At 46.2% G+C, this 12,797-nt stretch overlaps 1 protein-coding gene across 2 annotated transcripts in view; it reads left to right on the forward strand.

The window, feature by feature from the left end:
* Positions 1 to 12,797, forward strand: part of LOC141540300 (ras GTPase-activating protein 4-like) — a 46,476-nt gene that overhangs the window by 8,374 nt on the left and 25,305 nt on the right. For both annotated transcript variants that reach the window (XM_074264141.1, XM_074264143.1), the window contains exons 2-3: positions 9,380 to 9,436; positions 10,993 to 11,106. In XM_074264141.1, the coding sequence (XP_074120242.1) occupies positions 9,380 to 9,436; positions 10,993 to 11,106 (171 nt within the window). The remainder of the gene's footprint in view (positions 1 to 9,379; positions 9,437 to 10,992; positions 11,107 to 12,797) is intronic.

Consider the following 12,797-nt stretch of genomic DNA (forward strand, 5'->3'; position numbering starts at 1 on the left):
CTAGTGTAAAAATCACTCACCTAATCAAGTAAACCTCTGAAAAGAGTAGAGGGAGTTAGATAATCTTGGAGAGTCCTCTCATTGAAGATCTATTACTGTATGATTTCAAGTCATTTCAATTCAGTAAAATGTATTAAGCACCTACTATGTGCCAGACACTATGCTTAGTGCTAGGAATACAATAAGAGGCAAAGGAGCTTCCAATCTTCTTCATCTGTAAAATGGTAGTGGTGGGGAACCAAATGGCCTAACATTCTTTCCAGCTCTGAAACCATGCTCCCATGAGGCAGTGCACAAACCCTGGCTGATTGGCTATTGGATAGATTGATATACTCTTACTCTAGTGTAAAAAATCACTCAGCTAGAGGCAGCTAGGTGGTGCAGTGGATAGAGCACCAGCCCTGACTTCAGGAGGATTCGAGTTCAAATTTGATCTCAGACACTTAACATTTCCCAGCTGTGTGACCCTGGGCAAGTCACTTAACCCCAGCCTCAGAAAGAAAGAAAAAAAAATCATTCAGCTAATCAAATAAACCCCTGAAAAGAGTAGAGGGAGTTAGATAATCTTGGAGAATCCTCTCATTGAAGATCTATTACTCTATGATTTCAAGTCATTTCAATTCAGTAAAATGTATTAAGCAGCTACTATGTTCTGCTTAGATCCTAGAGATCTCCTAAGAGATCTCCTAGAGATACAAAAAGAGGAAAAGGTAGTCCTTGCCCTCAAGGAGCTTCCAATCCTCTTCATCTGTAAAATGGGGGGGAGGCGAGCCAAATGGCCGGAGGTTGCTTCCAACTCTGGAACCATGCTCCCATGAGGCAGTGCGCAAACCCTGGCTGGTTGGTTGTTGGATGGATTGGTGTATTCTTACTCTAGTGTTGTGGGGCATGATCTGTGCCAATCTTGCACTATTCCTTGTGTTCTTTTCCCTTGCCTCCCCCGCTCCATCGTGGATCACATCCTTTAGGTACCCATTGCCTTGAGTCACATCCCATCTCTCACCCTAGCTCTGTGTACATAGGCCTCCTTTTTATTATTATTAGAGCTTTTTATTGACAAAACATATGCATGGGTAATTTTTCACTGTATCCCTCCGTTTCCTCTTCCCCTAAATCCGTTCTCTGCAGGCCGCCCTGCCCACTGTCCGTTCAGCGGGTGTGGGGACCTGCCAAGGCGCCGGCTGCTAAGTGTGTTTCCTTTAGATGTCACTGACAAAGCCAACTTTTCTGCTAACAAGACCCAGAGCTTTTGGGGGTGGGGATGATGGCAAGATCACAACTGGAGAACTGCAGAAATCCTCAAGCCGAATGCTCTGATTTTACAAATGGAGAAGCAGCCCCCCAGGGATGGGAGCTGATTTATTTCAAATCACACAGACCAAAGGTATCAGAGGTTGGATCAGAACTCAGGGCCTCTGGTGCCAAAGTTAGTGCTCTTTCCACTCTGCCAGTCCTTAGCTTGACATTCAAGGCCCTCTGTAGTCAGCTCACCCTTCCAGCCTGCCCCCCAGATCTTCTGACTGGTCCTGCCTGGTCTCCTCTCCCACCCTTATGTCTGCTGACAGACTGTGAAGTCAAAGGAACACAGACTTCGAGCTGGACAGAGGCCTTGGAGAACCCCTTGTTTTTACAGAGGAGGAAACTGAGGCTTGGAAAGGAGAAGAAACTCATTTGCCTCTTGATCCAGCATTGATCCCACCATAGCACGTCACCATCCACAATCAGCATCTCCTATAGCTTTCCTGTGTCCCCCTGCTTCTCTCTCCCCTGTTTTCTCCTCCAGAATACTCCCCCAAATTTCTGCTGCTGAACTGAACTGGTTCCTGATGATAAGAGGGCTCACTAGTGAATCATCAGCTTCCACAGCCTTTCCAGCGAGGACTAGAAATACTGTTTATGCACCATCAAGTGGAGACAATATAGGCTGTAAAAGAATCAGAGGACCTGGGCTCATACCTACTAACTATGTGATCTTGGGCCTCAGTTTCCTCATCTGTAAAATGAGGGGGTTGACCAAGGTGGCTGATGAGGGACCCTCTGGCTCTAGATCTAGGATCCTATGAATCTAAACCATTTAAATAAACTCTTCACTGAGTTTCCTCATCTGTAAAATGGGCAGATTGGACCAAGTGATCGCCGAGGTCCCTCCAGCTCTCTGAGATGCCTGTGGAAGGGCACAGCAAAAGATCTGAGGTCTAGCAGGGCTGGGCTACTCACGCTCTAAGGTGACTCCCTCTCCAGAGGCATCTCTTTATTCCTCTCAAGAATAGAGCTCAGCAGGACAACACTTCCCAGGGTACTCTGAGTCACAGATGAGATAACACTCCTGTCAGATGGGGAGCAGTGGACTGGGTGGCAGGAGGCCTGAGGAGCAGCTGAACCTGTTAGAGATGAGGCTGACCTCCACCTCCGGAGGGGATATGGAGCACTCCCACAGAGTGATCATTTAAGGGGAAAGGAATAAGTATGTCTATGGAACCTACTACGTGCCAGTATGCACTGTATTGTCCCTAGCATTATGCTAAATAAACAAATATTGTTCTTATTTGATCCTCACAACAACCCTGGAAAGTAGGTGTTATTGTTATCCCCATTTTACAAATGAGGAAACTGAGGCAGAGTTATGTGAATTGCTTAGGATCACACAGCTCATAAGTGTCTGAGGCTGGATTTGAACTCATCTTCCCAAATGCTGGCCCAGTGCTTTATCCCCTGCACCACCGGCTGCCTCATTTGGCGTGGGGTTGGAAAGCCTCCAGTTAGGCTATACAGAGCATCAGCCTTGTGGCTGAGACCAGCCTCCTGCCACTCCCTACTGAATGGCTGCCTCGTCTGCTTCGTTGTTTTGCCCCTCTAGCAAGAGACTGTGCATCTTCTATCCCTGCCATGTTCTTGTGCCTTTTGCCATCCTGGCTGGGGGGCCTTTCAGTGATCGCCCCAAAGTCCCACTGAGTCAGGGCTGGCAGCAGTGCCCGCAGGGAGGTCAGCCTCACCCAGGAGCTACTCTGAGAAGAGCTGACTGGACGCCTGCTGAGGACAACAGTGGCTTCTCTGCTCTTTCATTTTTTCTTTCTCCCCCACATTTCTCTTTCCCTCCTCTCTCTTTCTCCTCTCTTGTTTTTGCCTTCTCCCTAGTTCTTGACACTTCTCCTTCACTACTTTTACTTGTTCACCACTTGTTTTGTTGCCTTTATATTCATTTTCTTCTCTCAGTGTTGTTCATCCCCCTCTCATTCTCTCTTTCAAGTATTTTCTGTCTCCTCCCTTCCCCCATCTCTCTATCTCTCTGTCTCTGTCTTTGTCTTTTTCTGTCTGTTTTCCCCCCGTCAGTCTTTGTCTCTCTTTCTCTCTTTTATCTCTCCATTTTTCCTCTTTCTCTCTCTGTCTCTGTCTCTCTACTCTCTCTCTGTTTCTCTGCCCTCTGTCTCTCTTATCTCTGTGTCTCTTTCCTTTCTCTCTGTTTCTCTCTGTCTCTATCTGTCTGTCTCTGTCTCTGTCTCTGTCTCTGTCTCTGTCTCTCTCTCTCTCTCTCTCTCTCTCTCTCTCTCTCTCTCACGCACGCACACACACACCCTCCTTCCCCTCTTCTCTCATTCTTTCCTTCTCTCGGGATATTAATTTGAGTCAGTGGAGAAATTCCAGTTCCCAAAAGATCTGGCTAAAAATCATCAGCCATTTTCCGGGGCTATTTTGGGGCCTGCCCTCACTTCTCCTTCTCTTTCGCTCTCTGTTTCTCTTGGACAAAACTGCCAAGGCCCTAAATATAGCGCCCTGGCCTAGTGTGCCACAGAAATGCACGCACTCCTCCCCCTGTGCTTGAGAAAAGGAAACCAGTGTTGTAGGGCAGAGCCTCAGGGCCTTGAAGCTGGTGTCCCTCTGGTTGCTGGAGGGGGCCAGGGTGGCCAGGCCGCCCTAATCACTTCCTGTCCCGTGCATATGCCATGTTTCTACTTCCAGCCCTTTGCCCGTCTTCTCCCTGCCTGCAGTGCCATTTGCTGGTCTTTTCCCATCTGGCCCTTCCTCAGGACTTGAGTCCCCTTTAGAAGATCCAGGTCTTTGGACTCCAGTTCCGGACGACCTGAATTGAAATCCCATCTTAGAAACTTACTAGCTGTGTGGTCCTGGGCACGCCACTTAACACTATTTACCTCAGTTTCTTCATCCGTAAAATGAGCTGGACAAGGAAACGGCGCACCAGCCACTCCAGTGTCTCTGCCAAGAAAACCCCAAATGGGATCCCAAAGAGTAGGACAGGACTGAAAAAATGACTCGACCACCCAGAGCAAGTTACCTGACCTCTGTGCTTCTGTTTCCTCATCTGTAATGTGAGAGGGTTGGACCAATTGACCTCTGAAGTTCCTTTCAGCTCCAGATCTAGGAGCCCACAACTGTTACTTCCTCTGGCGGATCTCCAGCTTTTTCATCTGTAAAATGAGGCTCTGGACTCAGTGGCCTGCGAGGTCCCTAGACCTACGTTCGCATGAACCTACTACTCCAGAAAGGCTCCATGCCTGGCGAACTCATAACTGGTGGTTGGCTGGCTGCTGTCCTCTGTTCTCAGAGACAACAGGAACGATCCCCCTGGGTCAGCTCCGAGGTACAGCGAGTCTGGCCGTGGCTGATCAGACCTAGACAAGCCCGGAAGCTGTACCACAGGTTGCTCACAGATGCCCCACGTGACCATAGAGTCATCTCTCATCTCTCAACTTGTGCATCGTTTGAGCCGCCATCCTTCTGCTTTGCTCACTGAGCACAGCACCTTCTCGAATGTGGAGGACTGTCCAGGGCCGTGTCTTCCAAGTCTCCCGATCGATTTCTGTGTTCTTCAAAGAGACTTTCAGAATGTCCTCGGCTCACTCTTGTTACCCCACGTGATGCTCGCTGTGTGTGAGCTCGCTAGGTTTTAGGCAAATGTACATTTGGCATTCAAACATTGTGGCCAGCCCATCAGACTTCACTCTGACCGTGATGGATAATGCTATTCATTTTTAAGAAGATTTTATTTCTATAGAATTTTAAAGTTTTTAAAAACCCTAAGGACATTTGTGGGGAGAAAGCCTCTTGAGGCCCTCTATAATCTGACCTGTCCAAACAATATCTCCATTGGTCTACTTTCTGTTCCAGCCAAATTACTATGTCCATATACGTCAAACTTTTTCTTTCCTTAGACAATTGGGGTTAAGTGACTTGCCCAAGGTCACACAGCCAGGAAGTGTTAAGGCCAGATTTGAACTCAGGTCCTCCTGACTTCAGGGCTGGTGCTCTATCCACTACAGCACCACTGAGCTGCCCCTTACATCAAACTTTTAAACACCCTAAAGACATTTGTGGGAGGAGGGGAGGAGACCCTCTACAATCTGTCCAAACTATATCTCCCACTGGTTCCCAACAAGCACTTTCCATTACAGCCAAACCCCCAACTTTTTGTGTTAGCGAAGACCTGGAAACCAAGGGGGTGCCGCCTGACTAGAGACCGCCTGGGAGAAAGATGGGATATTATTATACTATAAGAGATGCCAGATATTAGAAATAGAGGAAGATCTATGTGATCTGATACCAGCCAAAGAACGGGATGCAACACCTCGGGAGTGCTGATGACAGCCACTAAGAAGCAGCTGGTCTCTGAGGAGTTCTGGGAGAGCCGAGAAGGAATCACACAACTCTGCCTTTCAGTAGAAACAGCTACGAAGGGGAGGGACAGCGTACATTGTAAGATCTGGATACTCTGTTGCTTTTGCTTAAATGTTTTTCTTTGTTACAAGGATCTAGGAAGAAGGAACTATGGGCTTAAATGTTTTTCTTTGTTACAAGGATCTAGGAAGAAGGAACTATGGGCTTAAATGTTTTCTTTGTTACAAGGAGAACTTTGTTACAGTTAGAACTAACTATGGGATAGATACAAAAGTTTCTCTTCTCCAGTGGAGTTGCAGCTTACAACTCTCAAACACACACAACCGGTGAGTGGGAGACTAGTTAGTTGCCTTGGAAGGACGATCAATGCACAGGATTACAGAGCCAGGCTCAGAAGTCACAAGCAGACGGAGATACTCTCATCAGTTGGTTTCCTGTTTGGGTAGGAGCCTGGGCTGCTCTCCAACTGTTTTCCCATCAGACACTTCCTCTGTGGGGACATTGCCATTTGGCTGAGAGAGGAGTGGAACATGGAATTTCCCTGCGTCTGACCACTACATAATTCCTTCTCCATCACCCGAATACTTCTGTTTTGTTTCATTGACATTACAATCATTTCCCAGCATCCCTTGCCCCCTCCAAACTTTGAACTCTTCTTTGAGACAGAAAAAAGAAAGCCAACCACTAGAATAACCACATCTCAGCATGTGGTCAACTTATTATGCTTGTAAACTCTAGCATGGGGACAAAAATGCCTCCTTAACCTGATGAGTTCATTTGTTTGTGGCTTTCATTTACATCGCTGTGGCCATTCCACAGTTTTTTCTGTTCCTGCTTCCACATTCGTGTGTCTCTCCTGGTCTCGAGAGTCTTTGTATTCCTCATTTCTTATGGCATAATGATGTTCTGTCACTTCACGGTATATTTTCCAGTCAATGAACCTCATTTTGTTTCCAGTGGGATCTGCTACAAATATATGGGGTCTTTGTTTCTGCCTTCCCCCCCCCCATTGTTTAAAGGGGAAATTCAGATTCTCCATCAGAAGGAACATTGGCCACAGAATCAGAGAAGCTCAGAGTTGGATCAGGTCTCAGAGCCATGGGGTGTAAACCATTAACTCACAGATTGGAAGGGACTCTAGACGGCATCTGGTCCAGGGAGAAGGTGTGTCATACCAGCAGTGTGACCAGCCATTACAAGCCCCTCTCCCCTCTAGCCTCCCGTAATATGGCCTCCCCTCTCCCTCTCAGCAGCATATCCCCTACTGTGCCTTCCTGAGAAGTTCAAGGTCATCTATAGTCGTCGTCTCGGGTTCCCCTTCTTACCTGGAGTCCCCAACTTACCATCTCCCATTTGCTTCTCCTTTGTTTCAGTTTCTGCTGCAGAGGCAATCCTTCTGACCAAGGTCAGCCCCTCCCACCTGTGGGCTTGATCTCACTTCCCATCTCTTCCGGACACTTGCCCCTCAATCACCCCCACCCTTTTTTTCATCTTCAGCATCACCTGGCTCCTTCTTCCAATCTACAAACTTACTTCTCCCCATCATTAAAAAACTCTCCACTTTACCCTGGCCATCCCTCATGCTAACGTCCTACATCCCACCGCCTGGTTCCGACCTTCATTGCTTCCACTTCCTTACCTCCCACTCATTCCCTACCATCCAGTTTCTTGCTTCAACCTTTGACTGAACTGACTTTCTCCAAGTTACCAAGAGCTAAATCTAATGACCTTCCAGAGTCCTTATTCTGATGGCAGCTTTGGGGACTGCATTCCACCCCTTACTCTGTCCTCCACCTTCCATCATATTACCGCACTGGCTCTCACCTTGACTGACCGCTTCCCACTCACCTTTGCTGCATTTTCCATCTCTTGACAATCAATGTAGCCATCTCCCAAGTCTTCATCCCAGACCCTTGTCTTTTCTCTCTCTGTGAAGTTCCTCAGGAGTAGAGGCTATTTCATTCTTTGTTTTTGTACACTGTCACGTAGTAAGTGCCTAACAAATACTGCTGATTGACTGGTAATCTCATTAGCTTTCAGGTGTTTAATTATGATCTTTACGTAGATGACTCCCAAATTCATATATGCTGCTGTTCATATTCATATATCCCTACTATTTTTCCTGAGCAGCAGTGTGGCTAATACACAGCCTGCTTCACAATCAGGAAGGCCTGTATTCAAGTCCTCCCTTTGATAGACAGTGACTTTGTGGTCCTGGGCAAATCTATTTCAATGCCCCAGATTATAGATTGCAGGGTCCATGCTAGGGTCATATTGGTAGAGGAAGTTCTTCTTCCAGGAACTCCCAACACTGATGAAACCACAGGTTTCATTTTTTAAAAGCCCTTCCAGAAAATTGTTTTTACATCTATAATTGGGGGACACTATCATACCAAAGGAAAAAAGGAAGGAAAGAAATAAAGAGGGAAAGAAGGAGAGAAGGAAAGAAAGACAGAGAGACAGAGATAGAACAGGACAGAGGGAGAGAGAGAAAGACAGAGACAGAGATAGAGTAGGAGGGAGAGTGAGAAAAGGAGACAGAGACAGAGATGGAGGGACAGAGAGACAGAGAACAGGATGGAGGGAGAAAAAGATGGAGAGAGATAGAGATGAAGTAGGAAGGAAGGTGAAAAAAGAAGACAGAGACTGACAGAGATAGAGGGACAGAGAGACAGAAAACAGGATGGAGGGAGAGAAAGATGGAGAGAGATAGAGATGAAGTAGGAAGGAAGGTGAGAAAAGGAGACAGAGACTGACAGAGATAGAGGGACAGAGAGATGGAGGGAGAGAAAGATTAAAAAATAGAAGGAAGTGAGAGAAAGAGAGACAGAGATGGAGTAGGAGGGAGAGTGAGAAAGGGAGACACAGACAGAGTTGGCGGGACAGAGAAAGACAAAGAGTAAGAGGAAGTGAGAGAGACAGAGAGAATGAACTTGTTAGACCCTCCCTGCATGTCTTGTTAATTGAATCTGTGAAACCCTGGCTTGCCAAGGCAGTGTGTTAAGGCATACTATCTAGTAATTTTACATAGATAAGATGAGAACTTAGGGACTGACCTGTGTTTTCACTGTTCTAGGAACTCCCAATGAGGAAATTCCCTCTTCCAATGCAGGTGAACCCCTTCTATGCAATTTAGAGTCTTGGACAGTTGCCCAGCGCATTGGGAAGTAAAGTGACTTGCCCAGGATCGTATAGCCAATGTGTGTCAGAGCCAATCTATCACACTACCTCTCTCACTCTATAGTAACCCATCTGTAAATGGTTTTCTCCACCACCACCCCCAGCAGCAGCAGCACCAGGATCCCACCAAGAGTTGTGCAGAATGCAAGCTCTTTGAGGGCATGGGACTATTTCCCTTTTGTCTTTGCTTCTCTGACCACCTGGCTTAGCTCCTGGCCCAGAAGACGGAATTCACCAATACTTGCTGAGAGCTGGGTCCCTTGGCATGGCTTAGTATAGAGTTGGGAGTGGGCAGAATTTCAGTTTTCTGAAGCCCCCAAAGCCCAGGATGGAAAGGTCCAAGTGATGAGTGGTCCTTCCAACTCTTCTTCCATTCCCAGCAAGCCTGAACAAGCAACAGAAACATTTCCTCAATTCCCAGACCAAGGCAGAGCCCACATCTCTGTCTGTTTTCTCTCCTGTCCTTTCTCCTCATCAGGGCTTTTGCCACATCCCTGTACCCCTACCTTTGCATGACCCTCCTCACAGGCGAACACCACTGATGGGGGCTCCTGGTTTTTTCTTTCAGCACCGGCAGCAGTGATCCCTATTGCATCGTGAAGATCGACAATGAGCCCATCATCAGGTAACTGAGGAGGAGGGGGAGGGCTAAGTCTTCTGGGAATGTCCTCCTTCCCTCCTAGATCTTCACCTCTCGGAGAGCTGAGGGGATTCCTAGCAAAGATCATAAAATAGGGACAAGGAAGAGACAGAATAACATTAACTCATACACATAAATTCAATCAGCTAACATACATCCAGTCCCTTCTCTATGTTAGGCACTGTCCTAGCCCCTGGGGATACAAAGAAAAAATATTTTAAAAGGAACAAAGCCTGCCCTCGAGGAGATTACATTCCATCGGATGGAATTTTAGGATCCACAAAGAGCCATCTTCCCAACAACCCAATCTTTCTTTGCACATGGTTGTTCTTTGTATTGTTGAATCATTTCAGTTGTGTCCAACTCCAGATGACCCATTTGGGGTTTTCTTGGCAGACATACTGGAATATATCTTTCTCTTCCTCTGTCTTGTTCTTTCTCTGCCATTTCCTTCCCAATTCATTTTACAGATGAGGAACTGAAGCAAACAGGGTTAAGTGACTTGCCCACAGTCACATAGTTAGTAAGTGTCTGAGGCTGGATATAAACTCTGTTCACTGTGCCACCCAGCTGCCCTGTTGGTGCTTAATAAATAATAATTGAATTTAATTGTGCCCATTTTATAGATGGGCAAACTGTCCAATGTCAATTAGTCAAAGTGAATCCAGGATGTGACTCTTTTGTGGCAGGCACTATGCTAGACACTCACCAAATGAAGCAATCCCTGCTCTTGAGGAGCTCTGTTCTTTATAGTTCCAGCCAGGGGCCTAATAGGTCATTTACCCAGGAAGATGTTGAGCCGGAACTGAAGTCTCCTGAGTCCTTCCCCTCACCAGGAGACCTTTTTGTCTGTCTTTTAAAGAAGGCCCCCTCTCCCCACTCTCAGCTCATTTTGGACAATCTCCTTTGTTACATGTCCATCCCACTGCTCCTAGTGAGAACAGTCAAGCACGTAGCTCTGCCCTCCTTGGCATGGCAACCCCTGGAAGAAAGACTAGGATCATCTGTTCTTTAGGGGAGAGAATTGTGAGATTTTCCACATAATATCAGGAAAGTCATTTACTCCTTCTCTGCCTCACTTTACTCACTGTGTCAAACCCCTATCCTGCCTATCCTAGATCTGAGTATGAAATGGATGGGAATAATGAATGTGAAACTATCGTTACCTGTAAAAACCACGAGATTATTGTAACCTGTAAGTTCTTTGAGGGCAGAGGCTTTGTTTTATTTATCTTTGTATTTCCCTACCTGTAATAGGTCCTTAAGAAATGTGGACTCGATGCAAAAACGAATGCATGAACGAATGAATGAATGAGTGAATGAAAGTGGGGAAAATGACAAACCTAAAAGAAGAAAGCCATTCATCCAATTAGGTGGTAGAGGTAGCTTGGAAACCCTTAACAGGTTAAAATAAAATTTAAAAAAAGGTCAGATGGAATAAAAAGAACTCCTAAGAGTTTGGAATATGTGTGGAGAAGTGGAAGATGAGTGGGCTCGGTGCCTAAAGAGCTTTCTTTCTCTCCACTGTCTTTCTCCAACAGGACAGCCACGGTATGGAAGACCTTGTCCCCATTCTGGGGTGAAGAGTACAAGGTTCACCTTCCTCCCACCTTCCATTCTGTGTCCTTCTATGTCATGGATGAAGATGCTCTCAGGTATGGTACCCTCAGAGGCAACAGGGAACCAAGGAGACGGATCCAGAATGGATAATGATAGGTGTGGTCGTGGGCCCATTTGTGGTGGAAGGGAGGCCCAGAAAAGCACATTCAAGACCTTCCATGAGCAAGCTGTGTTAGAACCAGCTCTTTATCCCTCACCTGGTACCTTTCATTATTAAGATCTAGAATGATGAGATCTTGGGGAACTATTTAGTTCCATCCCCTGATGTGACAGAGGAGGAATTTGCTTAGGGGAAGGGACTCACCCACGGTCACATGGGGCGGCTTTGGGACTGAGGATATGCAGACCTTCAGATGAAGGTCTTGGAAGTTGCTGAATGTGATTTATCACTGGGGAGGCCTCAGAGGATGAATTGGGGACCCAGGTCCTGTAACGCAGCCAAGTGGGTATAAATCATGGCTAGAGGTGTGTGTATGTGTGTGTGTGTGTGTGTGTGTGCATGTGCGTGTGTGTGTGTGTGTGTGTGTGTGTGTGTGTGTGTTTTTGCATGCACATCCACTATACTATAGGAAGATGTATTTGCTCTGATTTTTCACACTGGCAGCTAACTGTTGTTCCTCATGGAACATCCCATCTCACCTCCATGCCTTGGCAGTCTGATCTCATGCCTTCCACACAATCTTCCTCTGCTTTCCCTTTCCCAAGATGCCTTGCAAAAGGAAATGACAAACTATTCCAGTGTCTCTGACCCAATTGGGGTCATAAAGAGTCAGACACAACTGAAAAATGAACAACAACAAAATAAATGCACCCATCCAGGACAGATGTACCTTGGAATACACCTGTCATAAGCAAGCCCTCACTCTTGAATAGATTTAGATATGTGACAAAGCAGAGGCTGTTGGAGCCAGGAACTATATCCGTCACTCCAACTGTTGCTCCCTCCATGTTTCTCCTCCCACAGGGGGATGGTCCTTCATCTGACCCAGAGAGCGTGCACGTTATCGCTGTGTGCTTGTGCTTGTGTGTATGTACATGCACATGAGTGTGTATATCTGAGGATGGAAGCATTTTGTACAAGTAGGGAGTTTTAAAGTTCTGTTTTCTTTGGGAGGAAGTTTTCCAAAGCAAGTAAGAAAGCAAGTCCTTGGTCTGGGATCCCACCTCATGACCCCAACCCCAAAGATGAGACATCCTACAATGGGAGATACAGTAGTGGATGAGTTTGAGTCCCGGAGTTTTGTGATCATGGCTTAGTCTAAATTTGGCCAGATACAGTGCCCCAGAGCTTCTACCCCCTAGGGACCAGAATCTCTAATCTTGAGAAGCTGGGCGGCCCAGGTAGTTTATTTATTTATTTTTAACACACATTGTTTTATGAATCATGTTGATAGAGAAAAATCAGAGCAAAGGGGAAAAACCTTGGGAGAGAGAGAAAAAAGAAGTGAACATTCAGTCTCTTTAGATCTTTTTTTCTGGATGTAGAGGGCATTTTCTGTCCAAAGTCTATTGGGATTGCTTTGGATCACTGAACCCCTGAGAGGAACCGAGTCTTTCATGGTTGATCATCCACATTCTTGCTATTACTGTATACAATGTATTCCTGGTTCTGCTTGTTTTGCTCAGCAAAAGTTCATGTAAATCTCTCCAGGCCTTTCTACAATTAGCTTATTCATCATTTTTAATAGAATAATATTATAATGGAGTATAATATTCCATTATCTTC

This window comes from Sminthopsis crassicaudata, chromosome 4, assembly GCF_048593235.1.
Source record: "Sminthopsis crassicaudata isolate SCR6 chromosome 4, ASM4859323v1, whole genome shotgun sequence".
In the NCBI taxonomy this organism is placed as follows: domain Eukaryota; kingdom Metazoa; phylum Chordata; class Mammalia; order Dasyuromorphia; family Dasyuridae; genus Sminthopsis; species Sminthopsis crassicaudata.